Source organism: Muscardinus avellanarius, assembly GCF_963383645.1.
Source record: "Muscardinus avellanarius genome assembly, chromosome: 4".
In the NCBI taxonomy this organism is placed as follows: domain Eukaryota; kingdom Metazoa; phylum Chordata; class Mammalia; order Rodentia; family Gliridae; genus Muscardinus; species Muscardinus avellanarius.
Window position 1 is genome coordinate 133101736 of NC_137789.1, and position 20127 is coordinate 133121862.

Genomic DNA, 20127 nt, shown 5'->3' on the forward strand with positions numbered 1-20127 from the left:
AGTTCTGATTGGCTGCAAGACTTAGAAGGGGAAAAACTTTAATTAAGTAGATAATCTCTTCTTTGGATGTTTGGCAGCTCCATTTCACCTCTCCTTAACTCTGTTTGGGATCACTTACACACCAAGGAAGTTGAGCTTTGGGAATTCCATCCCACTACCACTGAGGAGAATACATCCCCATCTCACTTCCCCGGCTTCCAATTTTTTTTCCCCAAATTTTCTCTCCGTCGCTCAGAGGATTATGTTTCTTATGAAGCCTTCTGTGTGCATCTTCCTTTTCACCTGTATCCTCCAACTCAGCCACACCTGGTAAGTAACCCAAGCTCCTACCTGCAATTGGGATGAGGTCAGTGTACGCGAGATACTGGAGGAAGCTCATTTTCATTCCCAGAAATGTAGGAGACCTGGCGAGCTCTCCCGGGAAAAATAGTTTTGTGGAGTAAGGCTCCTCCTAAATGTATGACTGACTTCAATAAATCTTTAGGACCCCACCAATAAAAAGTAAGTTAAAAATGTGAGGTTCCTATTTTTATAAATTACCATGTCATAAATATTCCATGTGGTGTTGGGAGAAATGGTCAGTAGCCCCAATACCAAATCCCGATGTCAGCATTGCGGACAAGAGGACACGCTTCAAAGCAGGTTCTACGGTATGCGCCGTGTACTCTTGAGGTGAGGGCTGGAGACAAAACTCCACGGCGTCTGCTTTCACATTTTTTGATGACTTTCATTTCTTTGGACTAAGTTACTGTTTGGATTGTCATTTTGAGACATTAAATTTTTATTTGAATTACTGAGTTGGTATTGGGTTAGCAAACATGCTTGAAATCAGAAATTGTAGAACTTCATGTATCTAATTTGTTCAATTTATAAGAATTCTTAAATTGTTCAGAAAGTAAGATGATGCATGTGAAAGTGCTTTGCAAATTATAAACCACTGCACAAACTAGAGATGATATTATGCTCGCTCCCTTTAGCTTTGGGACACTGCATGAAATCTCAGTTGTTAATAAGCAGCACACAACAGAAATACAACCTGGGAAATGCACTGAAAGTCCTGCCCCGGTTTAATAATAAACTCAGTTTTTCTTTCTTCTTTCTTTCTTTCTTTCTCTCTTTTCTTTTTTCTTTCTTTCCTTCTTTCTTTCATTTCCATCAGTTTTCATTTCCATGATACTAATCCAGTTGCTTCAATTACTGTCCAGAAAGCTAGAATAGAAATTTCTTTGCTGAAATAAACTCCCTGTATTAATTGACAGAACTCTTATAAATAAGCAAGCCTATCTCTCTTTATTGGAGGGGTGATTTCAAAGTATGCCAACTCTGTACAACTATTTGCGTATATATGTAACAATTTGCAATGTTTTAGATTATAAACAAACCCATCAAATAATTGGTCGGTTTTTAATTGGCATTTTAATTGAATATTTCAACATTAAAAAAAAATCTCCATTCTTTCCCTCTTACTAGAACAAAAAGACAAAAGGGAGTGGAGACGATTTCAGAGCGTTTCTACTGATGCTCATGGTATTCTTCAGCTGATTCAGTATCAGCAAAAGAGAAACACGAGATTCCTTTCCCTAGTCACCAGGGCGGTGTGAAGAATTGTTCTATAAAAAATACCTTTACTGTGTGTCCCGTTCCCTGCTGGAGGGGTCATGTGCATTTCATTCCGATACTCACACAGCCACACTGAAAGGTGGCTGGGGTGCTTGTCTGTCCAGATCCAAGTGTCTGGATTTAAAAAGAGAAAAGAGAAAAGAGATGTGAAAGAAAGTTCTAATTTAAAAATAGGATTTAAGAACCCCTTCTTTGCCTTGCCCGACTTGTAGGAGAAAATGTACACATCTCGTCTGTAAGGCAATTGGGTTTTAATCGCTTTTTCCTATAAGTCTCATTTATACTCTGCCAAGATTCTGGGGGTTTGGGTAACTTCTGAAAAGTGATTTTAAAACCTGATGTTACGTCTTGATTATTCTTATAATGAAATGGTCGGGGTTTTGCATAAGGTCACCATCCCCTTTGTGCCAGGCAGAGAGATTTGACCAGCCACAGCCTTTGAGATGTTTCTCTTCATACTTCATTATCAACCTTTTATGTAAGGGACTCAAAAGCATTTAGCAAATGGAGAACCACAATTTCTGCTTGGCTGTTCAATTGTAGCCTGAAATTACTAAGAGAGTCCACCAAAAAGAAATTCTTAGGCTTGAAAAGGAGTGAATAATGCTGGCGTTCACCTATAATATATGGCTTTGCTGAGTAAATCAGAATACAATAATTTAAAAAAATAATAATTTGCCACAGTTTCTTAAGGGTGGGACTCTTCTGAAAAGAATGATTCCTGAGAAACTTGAGAAAAAAAAGTATTTCCTTTTGTTTTTCTTGATCCTCATGGCTCCTAAAAAAAGAGAACAGGAATGTATGAAGTAGCCGAGCAGGTAGTAATGGCTACAGTGGTGGCCCAAGATGGACCGATAGGATTTTTCACACCCAATACAATTACTCATCTGGAAAAACAGGTCTATAAAATGTTTATTCTTGCCTATTGGCCCTATTTCAAGTGATGCCTCATAGTGGTACAGGGTCTTGCCCAGCTCTGTCCATTTCAATCTCTCTCTCTCTGCCTCAGTCACCAAATCAGAGACACTAAAACACAGACGTGATTAATCTATGGCTTGTTCTCATATCTCAACTTCTTTTCTGCAGTGAGGCAAAAATTATCTGAAATCTTGGGATTTTATATTTGAAAAATGTCATCTCTTGGTCAAGTTTAATAATCAAGTTTTTAGAGTAATTAACTTTTCAATAGATATTAAAATTGTATTTACTGCCATAACCCTTAGCAAAAAATCACTTTGGGAGGTTTTTCTTTCATTTTTGCAGTGTTGGGGATTGAACCCAGGGCCTTCTGCGTGCTAGGAGAGCTCTCTATCCTTTTTTTAAGATTTAAAGAAGTTTATTAGAAATATAGAAATACAGCCGGGCATGGTGGTGCACACTTGTAATCCCCGCGCTTGGGAGGCTGAGACAGGAGGATCGCACGGGTTCAAAGCCAGCCTCAGCTACTTAGTGAGGCTTTCAGCAACTTAGTGAAACCCTGTTTCCAAATAAAATATAAAAAAGGTCTGGGAGTGTAACCGGAGGTAGAAAGCCTCTGGGTTCCACCCCCAGTACCACAAAAAAAAAAAAAAAAAAAAAAAAAAGAAAGAAAGAAAGAAAGAAAGAAAGAAAGAAAATAGAAATACAGCTTCACTCCAGAGTGGCATGGAGGAGTGACTCGAATGAATACACCCGAGAGCTCTCTACCCTTGAACTACATCTCCAGCCCAAGGAAGTGGTTATTGAAGGAGATTCCTTTTTTTTTTTTTCAGTACTGGGGATGAAACCCCCAGGGGCATTCTACCTCTGAGCTACACCCTCAGCCCAAATTCAACCAAGGGAGGGTCCACTAAACCTGTCACATTAGAAAGGGATTCTGTTCCTCACAGAGGCTGGGGAATCTCTAATTAGAGAAAGAAAAAGGAAGATGGGAGTATCTGCCTGGAATCTGGAAACTAATATGCTGATGTAGAAAATGCACTCACCTAAGAGCTTCCTCTGTCCATAAAAAGACCTGCACATCCACAACAGGGCGTGGGGGGCGGGGTCTCTCCAGGGCCAGGTGAGCGCCTGGGGCCCGAGGCTCCCAGAGGAGCCCAGCTCCCAGTTTGTCCTTGGCTTCCTCAACCGCTGAGCCTGTGTTTCTCTTCCATGGTCTCCAATTCTTCTGTCATGAAAGATAATAACAATAATATTATAATAATGACATTAATAATAATAGCAACATTATTGTTGTTGTTGTTGTTGTTGTTGTTGTTGTTATTAACAACAACAAAGCTAATAAGATCCTGGAAAGAGATGCTTCATTACGGCTCCTCTTAGGAAACCAGATTGTGTAAGTGATGAGGAGGAGGATGCTCTGGGGTGCATCTTTAGAGTGTGTATGTGCAGGATAACATGACACATGAATCTTCATCTGGGAATATAACACAGAGATAAAAAGGGCATTCATTCCAGAAGCAAAGGAGTTGTAATCCAAACACTCTTTCTTCAGTGGAAAGATTGCTTCCTATCCCCCTAAGTTGGATTATTGGGGTGTTTGTTTTGGTGTTGGTGGTGGTGGTGGTGGTGGTGGTGTGTGTGTGTGTGTGTGTGTGTGTGTGTGTGTGTGTGTGTATTGCTGGGGATTAAATTCAGGAATGGACAATTAGTTTAATGCTGCTCTTTATCAGGTAATGTTATTCTCTCTTGGAACAATTAATAAAATTCCTTTTCCCTGAGCTCCAATGACTCCTCTATTTCCATAAAAAAGGCAGAGGAGAATTCACATGGCTTAAAGACTGAGGTCAAGACAATTTTTCTTAGTGTAAATCCTTATTTTTCTGAAAGCAGAGTTTTTTTACTAAGGGAAGGATCAGGCTAGGTTAACAGTTGGGGAAAACTGTGAGCTTGGTTCACATCAATAACATTCCCCATTACCTCACATTTGCAATGTACCTACACTCTAAGGGCCTCTTAAAAGAAAGGACCATCCACCATGAAAAGACTCTGCAGTGTCATTATAAAACAAACTTTTATGAGTTGTGTTTTTCAGTTTTTATTGCAAGCTGATGTTATTGATCATATCATTTCTCTGCATGCCTCTTAGGTTAGAATTTTTTCCAGGTCAAGAAAAAGTCAGATCCTAAGGGAGTTATTTAAATTCACCATTATCTGGCCAATCCAAATTCAATTTTTTTGAAGTTGTGTTCTCAATTTCAGCACCAAGAAGAGAGCTAAGAGTTCAGTCTTTTTGTTCAACTCCTAGACAAAATTGTGTGTGTGTGTGTGTGTGTGTGTGTGTGTGTGTTTACTGGAGATTGTCTACCAGGAGCAGTCTACCTACCTCTGATCTATACCTCCACCCCCTTTTAAAATTTTGTTTTGAAACAGGGTGTCACTAACTTTCTGAGCCTTGAACCTGCAATCTTCCTGTCTTAGTCTCCCATATCCTGGGATCACAGGTATGCACCACTATACCCAGCTCACCTCTATTTTCAGAAGCATTTCCAGCTGTTTTATCTTAGTATAAAGCTTCTAAACACTACCATGTTTCAAAGTAGGAAGAAGAGAGAGGAGAAGGAATATCCTGTCCTAAGTATGAGAGATGTAAAGCCAGTAATTAGAGTAAATCTGGGGGAATATTTCACAGACAGGATTGCCTTTGGGGGAAATATCCAGAGTTTGAATTAGCAAAATGATATAAATTATTCAAATACAAGTTTGAGTTTACTTCAGCTTGTACAGCATCTGGTTAGGAAAAAGAACGTAACTGCCAAAGCAGGGCACGCTCGTAATCCCAGTACCCGGGAGGCAGAGACAGGAGGATCGTAGTTCGCGGACAGCCTCAGCTACTTAGTGGGGCCCTCTGCAACTTAGTGAGACCCTGTTTCAGAATAAAGAATAAAAATAGGGCTGAGGGTGTAGCTCGGAGGTAGAATGCCCCTGGGTTCCATCCCCAGTACCGCAAGAAAAAAAAAATTGACAACGCATATTGGGTAGAAAAATGTTTTGCTCTTCATTGGATTCAGTTCTACTGGGTAGCAAAAATGGTACTGTAGTTCTAAAGCTTATTGATTTTCCTACTGTCATCTATTCTCTGATTTTAAAAAGATAATTCTGAGGCTAACTATGTATATTCACTTTCTTGGTAGGGAAATAAACTGGCATTATGTTCAGCAATACAATGGAGAACATGAATGCTTCCAAAAGTCTAGGCTCCAGGGACCAGGGTAACTAGATCAGGAAACAAGAAAGCCCCCCTCCTCCCTGTGGCTGTGGGAGAAGCTCCCTGGAGGCCAGGCTTCTGGGAGCAGGGCTGGGCCACTTCCTGAGCAGCTTTCCTTAGAGACCTAGGAGAGGGGAGGGAGCCGCCTTCCCCTCATGGCCTCATTTAAATGCCAAGTGCTCCGGGGCTTCTCTGTGGCCCAGTGTTTCTCAGCAGAGCTTCTGCAACACAGAAAGGAGGGAGGAGATGAGGACAAGAAAGGCGGCCAGCCGCTCTATAAAGTATCCCGGAATACAGATGACAGGTCCCTTCCAGGGGAAAAGACCATCCCTTGAACACTTGTGATTTCTTTGGGAAGGAATCTGCCTGAGATTGCTTTACAGGGATCCAGGGTCGAGTTATTCCAGGGGCTATTCCTTGGTCTTTGTCAACCATTATATTTGGCAAGGACTGGATTTGAGATAATGTAGGATTTAAGAAACATCTAATAGAAGGACTATTTGTAATATATAACACACCTGTTTAATTTTTTAAGCCAATTGGCTTACAAGACTTTATGTGCACATATTAGGGTGCTTTATTATTATATAGAAAATTCTCACTTATCAGAATATTTTAGAATTTATTTTATAGGGCTGAATTCCCTTTGAAGAAAGAGATGGAGATGAAATCAGTGAAATCGATAGGGGAACAAGGTCCAGAGCTACCCATTCCTGAGTTTTCCCTTTATACTCGTCTTGAAAACCCTTCCCACTCCACTGCAGCCCTTCCTCCTTTCTCGGGTGGCACCCCACCAGGCCGCATGGCTGCTCTCTCTCCTCCACTCTCAGCGCTGAGGCTGCTTCCCTCCTGGCCCCTGAAGGAGCTCCCTCTGCTGCTGTTGCCTTTGTTCCCTCTTGATGCATTTCTAAGAAGGAGGAAATTGGTCTTTGAAAAGCTACTGCTTGTCTTCCCTGAAGACTTCAGAAGTCGGTGGCTTCTACCTCCTTCTCCCTCCCCCAGCTACAGTGGGGTCACTTTCCATCCATACTTTACAGTGAATAAGAATCGGTCACCCCGCTCACCCCTGAAACCAATCTTGCCTTTTACACTCTACTCCCTCTCATCTACAGTGGGTTGTTCCTAGTTTCAGCCCCCTTTTGCATGATCAGACAGAGGTAAGGCAGTAAAGGAAACCCTTGAGATGTAATTTCATGATTAGTGAGACCTGTGATCCGCATCCCTGTGTGCGTGCGCACATAATATTGCAGGTGTCCTGCATGTATGCTTATGGGTGTCCTGAAGGACAGACTGGCTCAGAAGGAGCTGACTCTGAGCTCTCTGCAGCTCAAGGAATGGTGCGGGTTCTGTGGAGTGAAAAACTGCTTTGAGAGATTCATTCTGAGAGAAAGTGACCTCAAGTGTCCCTTCTAGCTGGAAAGCCTCTCTGCTCTGTCTCTGCCCTGACCTTTTTGCCCCTTCTTCCTTGAAGACCCCGTGTGCCAGTCTCCAGGTGAGGCCTGCAGCCCCTGCTCACCCACCGCCACCCCACCTCTCCCCTGGGCAGTCACTAATGAGACCCACCCTGTTTTACCTCCCTAGGGAGACCAGCTTGAGTCCCCTGACCCCGGGGCAGTCAGTGGCTGTTGAGGCATGCAAATAGAGGTTGGGGAGAAGGAAAAATGTCAGCGACTTGAGGGGAGAGTGAAGAGAGGCTGAGCCAGAAGGGAAGAGAGGAGAATTTCAGAGATTCATATTGAGAAGATTTGCTTTGTAAAAATATGAGTAGGGCAAGGAGAAGTCTAAGCTGCATCAACCACTGGATTCAAACCCATCTGGATACACCTGGCCAGCATCTCACCGCGAAGGAGCATGTATAGCAAGGGGAGAGGGAGCCCTGCATCCCAACTTGCTCTAGTCACAAGGTCCTGGTTGTGCAAAGGGGCACGTGTGAACAGTGTGGTTCCTGGCAGTGCTGGCCCAGGCCTGGTCTGTGTCATGGGGAGGTAGATACGGGTCCTCACGAAGGCAGTAAACCTGCTGAGTGCAAAGTGACGTGGTTCCAACCATCGCCTGGGCTTCATTAGTTTGGAGAACCAGCCCCAAATAGGGAGAAATGGTGGAAACTAATTGGATCACAACTTGTACAACTTGTATAATTAGGCATAAGCGACAGAGAATGGGAAGGTGCAGCTCTCTGTGAACCAGCTAAGGTGGTAAAGGAATGTGAACCTCTTCAGTGGCATCGGAAGAGGGGCCTGGACTGTCAGCATGTGTGTATGCCTGGGTAATAAATATTAGGAAACACACACATGCACAAAAAGACATTCCAAGAGCTGAAAGAGAAAGAATGGCATTTTGTACTTGGGTTGATCCAAAGTTCCTCCCCTCCTGTCCCAGCTTCCTGGAAAAAAAACTTTTCCTGGTGATTGAGCTGATTATGGAATAGGGAATCTGGTTGTCATATAGCCCATGAGAACGGCCACATGATCCCGGGAGGCAAGGGTGCTTGAGGTGCTGCAGTGCCCCCATAAAAGCCTTGGGGCTAGGCTCTGGCTTGGTTATAGCCACTGGGCTGTCACCAGATGAAAAGGCCCCTGGCGCAGAAAAGCAACGGGAAGTATTCCACGGGCTGTTGTGGAGACCACCTGTATGTAGCCTTGGACTAGGCATGCAGCTGGCTCTTCTGATGGTCCTTCAACAATTGGAAAGAGACTTAGTAATGGCAAGTACAGGGAGGGCTGAGGTACACACCTCAGGGAAGGAAAAAGCCAGGCATGGTGGTGCACACTTGTGATCCTGGGACTTGGGAGGCTGAGACAGGAGGAGCGCAGATTCTCAGCCAGCCTCAGCCACTTGTGAGGCCCTCTGCAACTTAGTGAGATCTTGTTTCAAAATAAAGATAAAAATAGGACTGGGAGTATAGTTCGGAGGTAGAATGCCCCTGGGTTCAGTCCCCAGTAACAGAGAGAGAGAGAGAGAGAGAGAGAGAGAGAGAGAGAGAGAGAGAGAGAGAAAGAAAGAGCTTTCTTGCAAATGATGAGGTCAGAGGTGCTATGGCTTATGGTAGTGTAGTGAGGACCAGGGCGACAGAATGGTCTGGCTAAGCAGTGTGGATGGGAGCAAGTGACAGCAGAGCCACTTACAGTGAAATGTTATTGTGACAGCTTAGCACAAATGCAGGTAGGTGGGGAGACTGATCTGATGTGATTGCTCTTCCAAATTCTATTTGATGGCCAATTCACTTGTGAGAAAAATGAGGAGGCATTAGATGCATATGCGGAGAAAAAAACAGACCAGTGCGTGAGTTAAAGACTCACTTCTGGATTGGTGACAAGATGCAGAGGAGGTCCAGGGATGTGCATGAGCAGCTGCTGCCTTAAAGACTTCTGTGAGTGGAGGGCCTGGAAGACAGGTGCTGCCAGACAGACTCAGAGTCCTTGCTGGCCTCATCAGCACATAAAAATATTTTATTCTGATATGGGGAAAGACCACCCCTCGGGAGACCACATATCGGGAGAATTGGTAAAGCTGCAGGCACCAGAAGTTTATTGCAATGAGTGACTATGGAATCTTCCTAAGAGTGCATCTGCTGGGTTAGTGCTTTGGAGTCTTGTTGAGGAATCACCGTTCTTATCTGGGAAAACTGAGTCCCCATGGGTTTGCTTTTGAGTCCGTGGAAGCTGCCAGCTCCCAAGGTAATGAGGAGCCTTAGCATCTTCCCTAAAACCAGCAAGTACTCTGGCTTATCTGCAGAGAATCAGTCTAGCAAGGGCTGGAAGAGGCCCAGGGAGGGAAGTCAATAGGGCCCTGAGCCAAGGCTGATGCACCCTGCACATCGGTGAGCTTGCACTTCCGACATGAGGTCCTTGAAGGCTGAGCCCAGGAAGGGCCGTGGCAGAACACTGCAGGCTCTGTTTAATGTCGTTTCCTAACCTGCCTTTCTTTGAAAGGCCCACCCTTTGCAGGAACTCCATCCCAGGCCATCAGGAGAATTGGTAAAGCTGTAGGCACCAGACGTTTATTGCAACGAGTGACTATGGGATCTTCCTAAGAGTGCATCTGCTGTACTGCGAAGGAAGGTCCAGCAATGAAGCTGGCCACTTGGTTTTATTCGCAGCCCCTCCATGCAATGATCGGGTTAGGGAGTTACTAGCAGGTATGCTATAACCCTAAACTGAAAAAATTATGTGAGCAAAACTCTGTAAGACCCTTGCACACAAATGACAGTTTTGATGCCCATGGGGAAAATAAACTCTAGGGGGCTAAAAGACATGTGTCCCTACTTAAAAAAAATCAATAGACTTGTTTTTAGAGCAGTTTTAGGTTTACAGAAAAGTTGAGCAGAAAACACAGAAAGTTTCTATATATCTCCTCCCCAACCTTTGCACGTAGTATTCCTTAATATCTGTCCCTACTTTGTAGTGTGAGGAGCACAGGTCCCTAGAAAACATGCCCGGGGTGTGTGTTGGTTCCAGATACAACACAGCCCAGACCCGGCATGTCCTGTAGACACGGCAGCAGAAAAGAGGGAGGGAGGGCGAGAGGGGAGCAGGTGCCTGTGACGGGGGCTTCCTTTTAGGTATGTGGAAGCATCACTGAGATCTCCTGAAAGTACTCGCCCTGACTTTTTTGGGCATCAGGAGTCCTGGGTCAGCAGGGAGAATAGGAGCAAGGGAAATGGGAGTTTCAGAAAAGCTCGGCCATTAAGCTGGGCGTGGTGGTGCACTCTTGTAATTCCAGTACTTGGGAGGCTGAGACAGGAGGATCGCAGGTTCACAGCCAGCCTCAGCTACTTAGTGAGGCCCTTTGCAACTTAGTGAGACCCTATTTCAAAATAAAGAATAAAAGCCAGGCGTGGTGGCCCAAACTTATAATCCCAGCATTTAGGAGGCTGAGACAGGAGGATTTCAGTTCAAGGACAGCCTCAGCTACTTAGTGACATCCTTTGCAACTCAATGAGACCCTCTTTCAAAATAAAGAAAAAAAATGAGGACTGGGAGTGTAGCTTGGAAGTAGAATGCTCCTGGGTTCCATCCCTAGTACTGCAAAGGAGGTGGGGGGACTAGGGATGTAACTCAGTTATAGAGTGCTCCTGGGTTCAATCCCCAGTACCTCAAAATAAATAAAATAAAAATAAAATCCAGAAAGATCAGCCCCCCATTTTTTGAGGTACTGGGGATGGAACCCAGGGACATTCTACCTCCGGGAGGCACCCCCAGCCCTATTTGTTATTCTTTATTTTGAAACAGGGTCTCACTGAGTTGCAAAGGGCCTCACTAAGTAGCTGAGGCTGGCCTCAAACCTTGATCCTCTTGTCTCAGCCTCCCAAATGCTGGGGTTACAAGCGTGGGCCACCACGCCCGGTTTAGCCCTTTTTATTTTTTATTTTGAGACAGGGTCTCAGTAGATTGCTAAGACTGGCATCAAACCTGTGATCTTTCTCTTTCAGCCTCTCAAGGACTGGGATTATAGCCATGCACTATCACACCCAGAAGACATGATTTTAAAATTTTATTTTATATTTTATTTATTTATGTATTTTGGTGCTGGGAATTAAACTCAGAGGCATTCTACCTCCAAGCTACACCTCCAGCCCTATTTTATATTTTATTTGGAAACAAGGTCTCACTAAGTTGCTGAGTCTGGCTTCAAACTGTGATCCTCCTGTCTCAGCCTCCCAAGTACTGGGATTATAGGAATGTAACACCATGCCCAGCAAAACATGGCTTTTTTAAAATACATTTTTTAAATTGAAAATAAATGGTATACATTTAAACTGTACTTGATGCCTTCTTCCCCCAACCCCCGTTTTCCCTTCCCCCTCCCACCAATGACTATCCAGGGTAACCATGCCATATCCATACTTTTACACATATTCGGATGTAGACCCTCATTAATCAAGTTTAGCCTTCCTCCTCTGCTATCTTTCCATTCAGACTTTGCTGATATTTCCCCTCCATTATCTGGAGTCCCACTGGTATCCCCTATGTTCCCTAGTTTGGGCATATTAGAGAAAACATATGTCCCTTCTCCTTCTGTGCTTGGCTAATCTCACTTAACATAAAGCTCTCCAGGACTTTCCATCTTCTTGCAAATGACATGATTTTGTTCTTCTTTATAGCTGAATAGAATTCCATTGTGTGTATTTCCCATAGTTTTGCTATCCATTCATCTGTTGATGGAGACCTGTGTTGGTTCCATATTTTGGCTATTATGAATTGTCCTGCTATGAACATGGGTATGCATATATAAAACATAACTTAAAAAAAAGAAACAATAATAAACTATTTACTTGGCGGTGTAAAAGCAAACTTGCTTACCATGCATGCCTACTTACTATAAAGCACAGTGGCAATTAAGCATAGCACTGAATGGGTCTGGCTTTGCTAACAGTTTTGTATAACGCTAGCCTCTGTGTGCATGCCCAGTGCTCTGTGCCTGCTACCCTGGCAGCATGATCATCTGCTAATCCAGCAGTCACCTGCTCACTACACTGACGAATCAGGGGGAGCCCTGCTCATTCCAGACTTCCTTCTCCTATCCCCCCAAATTTTTGTGCAGTCCTTTATCCCTCAAAATTCTGTTGTATTTGATGATCATTCAATTTTTTTTTTCAACATAAAGAATACAAAACAGGGTCTCACTAAGTAGCTGAGGCTGGCCGCGAATCAGCAATCCTCTGTCTCAGCCTCCCAAGTACTGGGATTACAAGTGTGCACCACCACGCCTGGCTCATTTCATTTGGGGGGGGTACTGGGGATGGAACCCAGGGGCCTTATACCTTCGGGCTACAGTCCCAGACCTATTCATTCAGTTTTATTGAGCTGGGTATGGCAGTGCAAGCCTGTAATCCCAGTATTTGAGAGGCTGACACAAGAGGATCACAGATTCAAGACCAGCCTTAGCAATTTAGTGAGACTTTCAGCAGCCTATTGAGATTCTATTTCCAAATAAAAAATAATTTTTGTCTGTGTGTGGTGCTGGGGATTGAACCCTGGGGCATTCTATTTTGAGCTACATCCTCATTCTTATTTTATTTTTATTTTGAAACAGTCTCACTAGGTTGAGAGTCTCACTAACTTAATGAGGCTGTCCTCAAACCTGCCATTCTCCTGTCTCAGCCTTCCAAATACTGGGGTTATAGGCAAACATCGCCACACCTCACTAAAAAATAATTAAAAAAAAAAATCTGGGCGTGGTGGTGCACACTTATAATCCCAGTACTTGGAAGGCTGAGATAGGAGAATTGCAGGCTTGCAGCCATGCTCAGCTATTTAGTAAGGCCCTTTGCAACTTAACGAGACCCTGTTTCAAAATAAAGAATAAAAAAAATAGAACTGGGGGTGTAGCTCAGAGGTAGAATGCCCTTGGGTTCAATCCCCAGTACCACAAAAAAGAGGCTTTATTGAAAAATAATCCAGATGTCATAAATTTTATTAAGTATATAAATCAGTAGTTTCTCCTTCCTTCCTTCCTTCCTTCCTTCCTTCCTTCCTTCCTTCCTTCCTTTCTTCCTTCCTTCCTTCCTTCCTTCCGGCTCTGGGTGGCCTTTTAAATCTGGCTTGGAGCCATGTTTCCAAGGTCCGTCCTGCTGCAGCATGCTCAGCCCTTCATTTATTTTCATGGCCAGGTAACAATCCATTGTGCAGATGCCATGTTTCATTCACCCATTCAGCAACTGAGGCATCTGGACTTCGGTTTGGCGATCATATACAATGCTTCTATGAACACTGGTGTACAAGTTTTCTTTGGACATATGTTTTCAATTCTTTCGAGTATATGTTTAACTAGGAGGAGAATTTTTGTGTCAAATGGTAACTCCATTTTTGAAATTTTGAGGAAGTGCTGAATTATTTTTAAAAATGCACCACCACTTTACAATCCCACCAGCAACATGTGAGGACCCGGATTTTTCCACATCCTCACTAATACTTCTTGTATTTTTTTATGTTAGCTATTTTAGTGGGTACAAATTCTTGTGTGTGTTTTTTTAATCTTTGTTTCTCTGATGGCTAATGAAATTGAACATATTTTCATGTGCCTGTTGGACATTTCTATATCCTCTTTGAAGAAATGTCTAGCAAGTCTTTTGCTTTTTTTTTTTTTTTTTTTTTTTTTTTTTTTTGGCAGTACTGGGGATGGAACCCAGGGGCATTCTACCTCTGAGCTTTACCCCAGCCCTATTTTCTTTTCTTTCTTTCTTTCTTTCTTTTTTTTTTTTTTTTTTTTTTTTTTGGTGGTAGTGGGGATGGAACCCAGAGACTTTCTACTTTCAGGCTATACTCCCAGACCCATTTTATATTTTATTTGGAAACAGGGTGTCACTAAGTTGCTGAGAGCCTCACTAAGTAGCTGAGGAACCTGCGCGATCCTCCTGTCTCAGCCTCCCAAGTGGGGGGATTACAAGCATGCGCCACCATGCCCGGCTATTTTTCTATTATTTATTTATTTATGCATTTATTTATCTATTTTTGTGGCACTGGAGATGGAATCCAGGGGGATTCTACCTCCAAGGTACACCCCCTGCCATATATATATATATATATATATTTTTTTTTTTTTTTTGGTTGTTGTTGTTGTTGTTTGTTTTTTGGTTTTTTTGTTTTGTTTTGTTTTGTTTTGTTTTGTTTTTGCGGGTCTTGGGATGGAACCCAGGGGCATTTGACCTCTGAGCTACACACCCTGCCCAATTTTTTATTCTTTATTTTGAAACCGGGTGTCACTGAGTTGCGGAGGGCCTCACTAAGTAGCTGAGGCTGTTTGTGAACCGCGATCCTCCGATCTCAGCCTCCCAAATTCTGGGATTACAAGTGTGCGCCACCACGCTCGGCTCCCAGCCCAATTTTTTATTCTTTATTTTGAAACAGGGTCTCAGTGAGTTGCAGGGCCTCACTAAGTAGCTGAGGCTGGCTGTAAAGAGCGATCCTCCTGTCTCAGCTTCTCAAATGCTGGGATTACAAGTGTGTGCCACCACGCCGGGCTCTTCGTCCATTTTTTAATTGAGTTTTGTTATTGCTGTTGTGTTTAGGAAGTTCTTTTTCTACACCAGATACTAAGTCCTTATCGGATATATGCTATGAAAATATTTTCTATATGCGGTCTTTTCACTTTCTTGATAGTGTCTTTTTTTAAATTTATGCTTTCTTTTGTCATTTGTCCTTATGGTAACATATCTATAAAATAATTGCCTAACCCCAAGTCACAAATTTTATACCTTCTAACACTATAAGAGTGTTGTAGTTTTAATTCTTACATTTAGGTCTATGACTTACTTTGAGTTAAGAGTGTGAGGAGAGTGTGAGTAAGATGGAGAGTGTGAGGTAAGGATCCGACGTCATTCTTTTGCATGTGATATCTAGTTGCCCCAGCGTCATTGGCTGAAAATACTAATAAGAGTTGACAATCCAGGTGTGGTGGTGCACATCTGTAATCTAAGTACTTGGGAGGCTGAGACAGGAGGATCACCGGTTCGTGGTCAGCCTCAGCAGTTCAGTGAGGACTTCTGGAACTTAGTGAGATCCTGTTCAAAATTAAAAAAATAAAGTAGGGCTGGGGATGTAGCTCAGAGGCAGAATGCCCCTGGGTTCATTCATGGGAGCATATGTGTGCATGCGCGCACACACACAAAGTCACAGAACAGTATGAGCAACTCAGGAGACTGCTTCAAAATAAAGAATAAAAAAAAAAATAGGGCTGGGTGTGTAGCTCGGTAGAATGCCCCTGGGTTCCATCCCCAGTACCGCAAATAAAGGAAAAGAAAGATTTGTAGGGTCAGATTATGGAGGGCTTTGAATGTCAAAAGTTGGAGAACTATGGAAAACTTTTTTTTTTTTTTTTGGGTACTGGGATGGAACCCAGGGACATTCGACCTCCTAGCTACACCCCCTGCCCTATTTTTTATTTCTTTATTTTGAAACAGGGTCTCACTAAGTTGCGGAGGGCCTCACTAAGTAACTGAGGCTGTCCGTGAACCGTGATCCTCCAGTCTCAGCCTCCCGAATGCGGGGATTACAAGCGTGCGCCACCACGCCCCGGCTTACGGAAAACTTTTGAGCTGAAGGCTAAGATCAGAGATAGGGTTTTAGAAGACGGACCTCGCTGAAGACTATACACTCGAGTGGAATGTGGTAAAGACCGTGAATAGAGAAGTCAGTTAGCGGAGCTCCTGCAGCGGTCTAGGTCAAAGTCCACAAGCAAGGTGTGACAGTGAGGGTAGAAAAGAGGGCACTGATAGGAAAAACAGAAAATACACACAGGTCTTGGATGATGAGAACAGATTGAAAGAGGCTTGGGAAAATCATGGTTCCACCACCCAAAACAGGAAAGCCAGGAGCAGAGGCGGTCAGGTAGTTTTAGATACAGTGTCTTTACAGTGTGAAACATTCCCAGCAGGGAAATCCAGCCTCCGTTTGTAAATGCAGCTCTGGATTTCAAGTAGAAGTCAAGGCTAAAGGTGAGGATTTGGGAGACACTGCATGATCATGACAGTGAAAACCACGGACGTGGCTGGGATTCTCTCCCGTTTTCCTTTCCATCTAGTTCCTCAGGGGATATTTTTCATATTCCCGCCCCCAAATGTGCGTTCCTTTATTCTTTCCTTCAACATATACTTATGAAATGCATATTATTTCCAGCCTTCTTTTATTTTTTATTTTTGAAACAGGGTTTCACTAAGTTGTGGAGGGTCTTGCTAAGTTGTTGAAGGCTGGCCATGAACTCACAATCATCCTGTTTCAGCCTCCTAAGTACTGAGATTACAGGCGTGTGCCATCGTGACCAGCTGAGTTGCAATTTTAAATAGGATGATCAAATAAAATGGCACCCTTGAGTAAAGGATGCTGTAGGTGAAGGAACAAGTTACGTGGCTGTTTGAGGAAAAGGTATTCCAGGAAGAGTCAACGGCAGGTGCAGAAACCTGGAGGCTGGAAAGTTCCTGGTACATCTGAGAAAGAGCAAGCAGACGGGAGGGGGACATGGGAGGAGCTCACATCTGAGGTGTGACCGGAAGCCAGACGGTGTGGGATCTTATAAACCACGATAAGACTCTGATCTCTCCTTTGCACAAGATATACATCTATTAGAGAATTTGGATCAGAGAGTGGAATAATTGGTTTATGTTTTATTTTTTTAAATTTATTTTTATTGGTGCATTGTAATCATACATCATATTGGAATACAAGACTTGAGAGGATATAAAAGCACACATCATCCAATTAGCCCTCATCCACTCCCCATCCCATTCCCTCCCCCTCCCTGGATCCCATGCTTGTTTGATTAACTTTGATACATTTGTTTATGTACCTCCTGCGTTTTAAAGAGTCTCCATCCTCCCCTATTCCATACCCTCTGATTGGTCACCTTAATTGCTTTACTATAGGGCCCTTTCTATAACTCCACCTCTTCCTGTTGCCCCTTTCCTCCTAGTATTGCTGATTAGAGGAAGCATCTGGTTTTTATTTTCTGCAATATTTCTCTGTGCATGCCGCGTTGCAAGTACCGATCCCAATCTTGACAGCCCCAGTGGTGGCCTGGCTACCCGGTGGACTGATCCAGACCTCGCTGGCTCAAGCAGCGGCTTTGCCTCATGGGAGGCCCCGATTCTGGCCTCGCTGACCCTGGCACCGGCCTAACCCCTCCACAGACTCCTCTCCTAGCCTCAGAGGCCCCAGCACCGGCCTTGCCTCACGGTAGGCTCCAATCCCGGCCTCGCTGGCCCCAGCTCCGGCCTAACCCTTTGGCAGGTTCTGATTCTGGCCTCGGAGGTCTCAGTAGCGGCCTTGCCTCACAGAAAGCTCCGATGATGGCCTCTGGCCCCGGCACCGGCCTAACCCCTTGGCAGGCTCCAATCCCGGCCTCGGAGGCCCCAGCTCTGGCCTTGCCTCACAACAGACTCCGATGCTGGCCGCTGGCCCCGGCATTGGCCTAACCCCTCGGCAGGCTCCGATTTTGGCCTCGGAGGCCCCAGCACCGGCCTTGCCTCACGGCAGGCTCCAATCCCAGCTTTGCTGTGTCCGTCGCCGGCCTCACCCCTCGGCAGGCTCCAATCCGAGCACCCTCTTCGCCCAGCCATTTGTCCCATGTTCTCGAGGGTGCGTGGTGGTAGTATTCTGCCTCTGGGGTTATTACTTCAAAGGTTCCAAGTATAATGCATCAGATCTCTGCCTCCCCTGAGTACTGGCCCCTGCCATTGCCACTGCCTCCACCATTTAAAATCTTTCCCAAGCTCTTTTTCCACTCTGAATGTTGTCCAGTATTCCTAAGCATGCGCGATGGTAGCATTCGACCTTTGGTGTAATTTCTCCAAAAAATAAGGTTGGTAGGATCCGATTTCTACTTCTCCTGAATACAAGTCTCCACTGCCATCGCAAGAGACCGCTTCCAACACTGCCTTTCTCCTAGGTCTCCACTAAACTCTCTCCTTACAGGTGATGTCCAAGATTCTTAAGAATGTAGAGAAGAAGCAGTCCTCCTTCACGGGGAATTTTTCCAAAAGTTCCAGTTCATCTGGATAAGTTTTGTCCACATCTCCAGTATCCTGGCATCCGCCACAGCCTTCTTGACCCCTTTCCGATATTTTTCTTTTTTCTTTTTCTTTTCTTTTCTTTTTTTTTTTTTAATAAGAGAAGACAGTATGTGTGGTTTGAGGAGGTTGTGGGATCAGGCACTCAGTAGCACTATGACCCGGGCCCGGTTTCCCCAGGAGTCCAGCGTGCTCCGCACGACTCCGCCTGGGGCCCAGAGTCCTGCGACCTGGGTCCCAGCTCTTCCAGGGGTCCGGCGTGCTTCACGCAATCCCGCCCAGGGCCCAGGGTCCTGCAACCCGGCCCTGGTTTCTCAGGGGGTCCAGCATGCCCAACCTGACCTCCGCCCGGGGCCCAGGGCCTTGCGACCAGGCCCCGGTTTCTCCAGGGGTCTGGCGTGCTCCGCGTGGTCCGGCCCAGGGCCTAGAGTCCTGTGACCTGGGCCCCAGCTCTTCCGGGCTCTGGCGTGCCCCGCCTGACCCCCCTTCCTGGGGCCCAGGGCCTTGCAACTGGGCCCTGGTTTCTCCAGGGGTCTGGCGTGCTCTCTGGTTTATATTTTAAAGGCATTAATCTTAAAAATTCATTTTGAGGATAGAATGTGGGAGAATAAGAGTAGAAGCAAGGAGATCAATCAGTGGGCTTTAAAAATAACCCAGATGAGCCGGGCGTGGTGGCACACACTTGTAATTCCAGCATTTGGGAGGCTGAGACCTGACGATCAAGGTTCGCGGACAGCCTCAGCTACTTAGTGAGGCACTCCGTAACTTAGTGAGACCCAGTTTCAAAATAAAGAATAAAAAAAAAAATAGGACAGGGGTATAGTTTGGAGGTTGAATGCCCCTGGGTTTCATCCCCAGACCCACAAAAAAATAAAAATAAAAAATAAAAACAACCCAGATGAAGCCAGGTGTGGTGGTGCATGCTTGTAATCCAAGTACTTGGGAGGCTGAGACAGGAGGATCACAGGTTCACAGCAACTTAGTACGACTTCAATAACTTAATGAAACTTAATGTTTCAAAAATTAAATTAAAGCCAGGGATGGTGGTGCATGCTTGTAATCCCAGCATTTGGGAGGCTGAGACCTGAGGGTTGCGGTTGCAGTTCGTGGACAGGCTCAGCTACTTTGCAACTAAGTGAGACCCAGTTTCAAAATAAAGAAAAAAATAGGGCAGGGGGTGTAGCTCGGAGGTCAAATGCCCCTGGATTCCATCCCCAGACCCACAAAAAAAATTAAATTAAATTAAATAGGGCTAGAGGTGTAGCTCAGAGGTAGAATGCCCTGGGTTCAATGTTCAGTCCCCAGCCTGTCTGTCTGTCTGTCTTTCTATCACACACACACACACACACACACACACACACACACACACACACCAACAAGAGATGACAATAGCTTAAATTGGGGTAATAACGTTGAAGATGTTGAGAACCGGTTATACTCAGGATATATTGAGAGCTGAAGCAGGACAGATCTGGGGACAGACTGTTGAATACAGGTGCAAGAGAAAGAAAGGGGCCAAAGATGACTTTGAGACTTTTGTCTGAGCATGTGGGAAGAAGTGCCCTTAGATGGAGAAGATTACAGAGGAGCAGTAAAGTGCGGGAGTTCAGTTTGGGACATGTTAAATTTAAGATGCTTATTAAACAGTGAAAGGTAGATGTCAAGACTATAGTTGGATATGCAGGTCTAGAGATCCAGAAGGGGTTTGAGAGGAGTTGGGAGCGTTTGGAATGGCATGCACCTTTTGGGTGGCACCCAGCCTGGGTCACCTCATCAGTAACTGTACATTCTCATGGGGAATGGAAATCTCGGACCTCCA

At 44.6% G+C, this 20127-nt stretch overlaps 1 protein-coding gene across 1 annotated transcript in view; it reads left to right on the top strand.

The window, feature by feature from the left end:
• Window positions 1-241: 241 nt before the first annotated feature.
• The window catches only part of WNT8B (Wnt family member 8B), a gene marked incomplete at both ends in the record, with an annotated part of 33122 nt that continues 13236 nt past the window's right edge, over window positions 242-20127 (top strand). The window contains one exon of the mRNA XM_080693903.1: window positions 242-309. Coding sequence (XP_080550029.1) covers window positions 242-309 — 68 coding nt within the window. The remainder of the gene's footprint in view (window positions 310-20127) is intronic.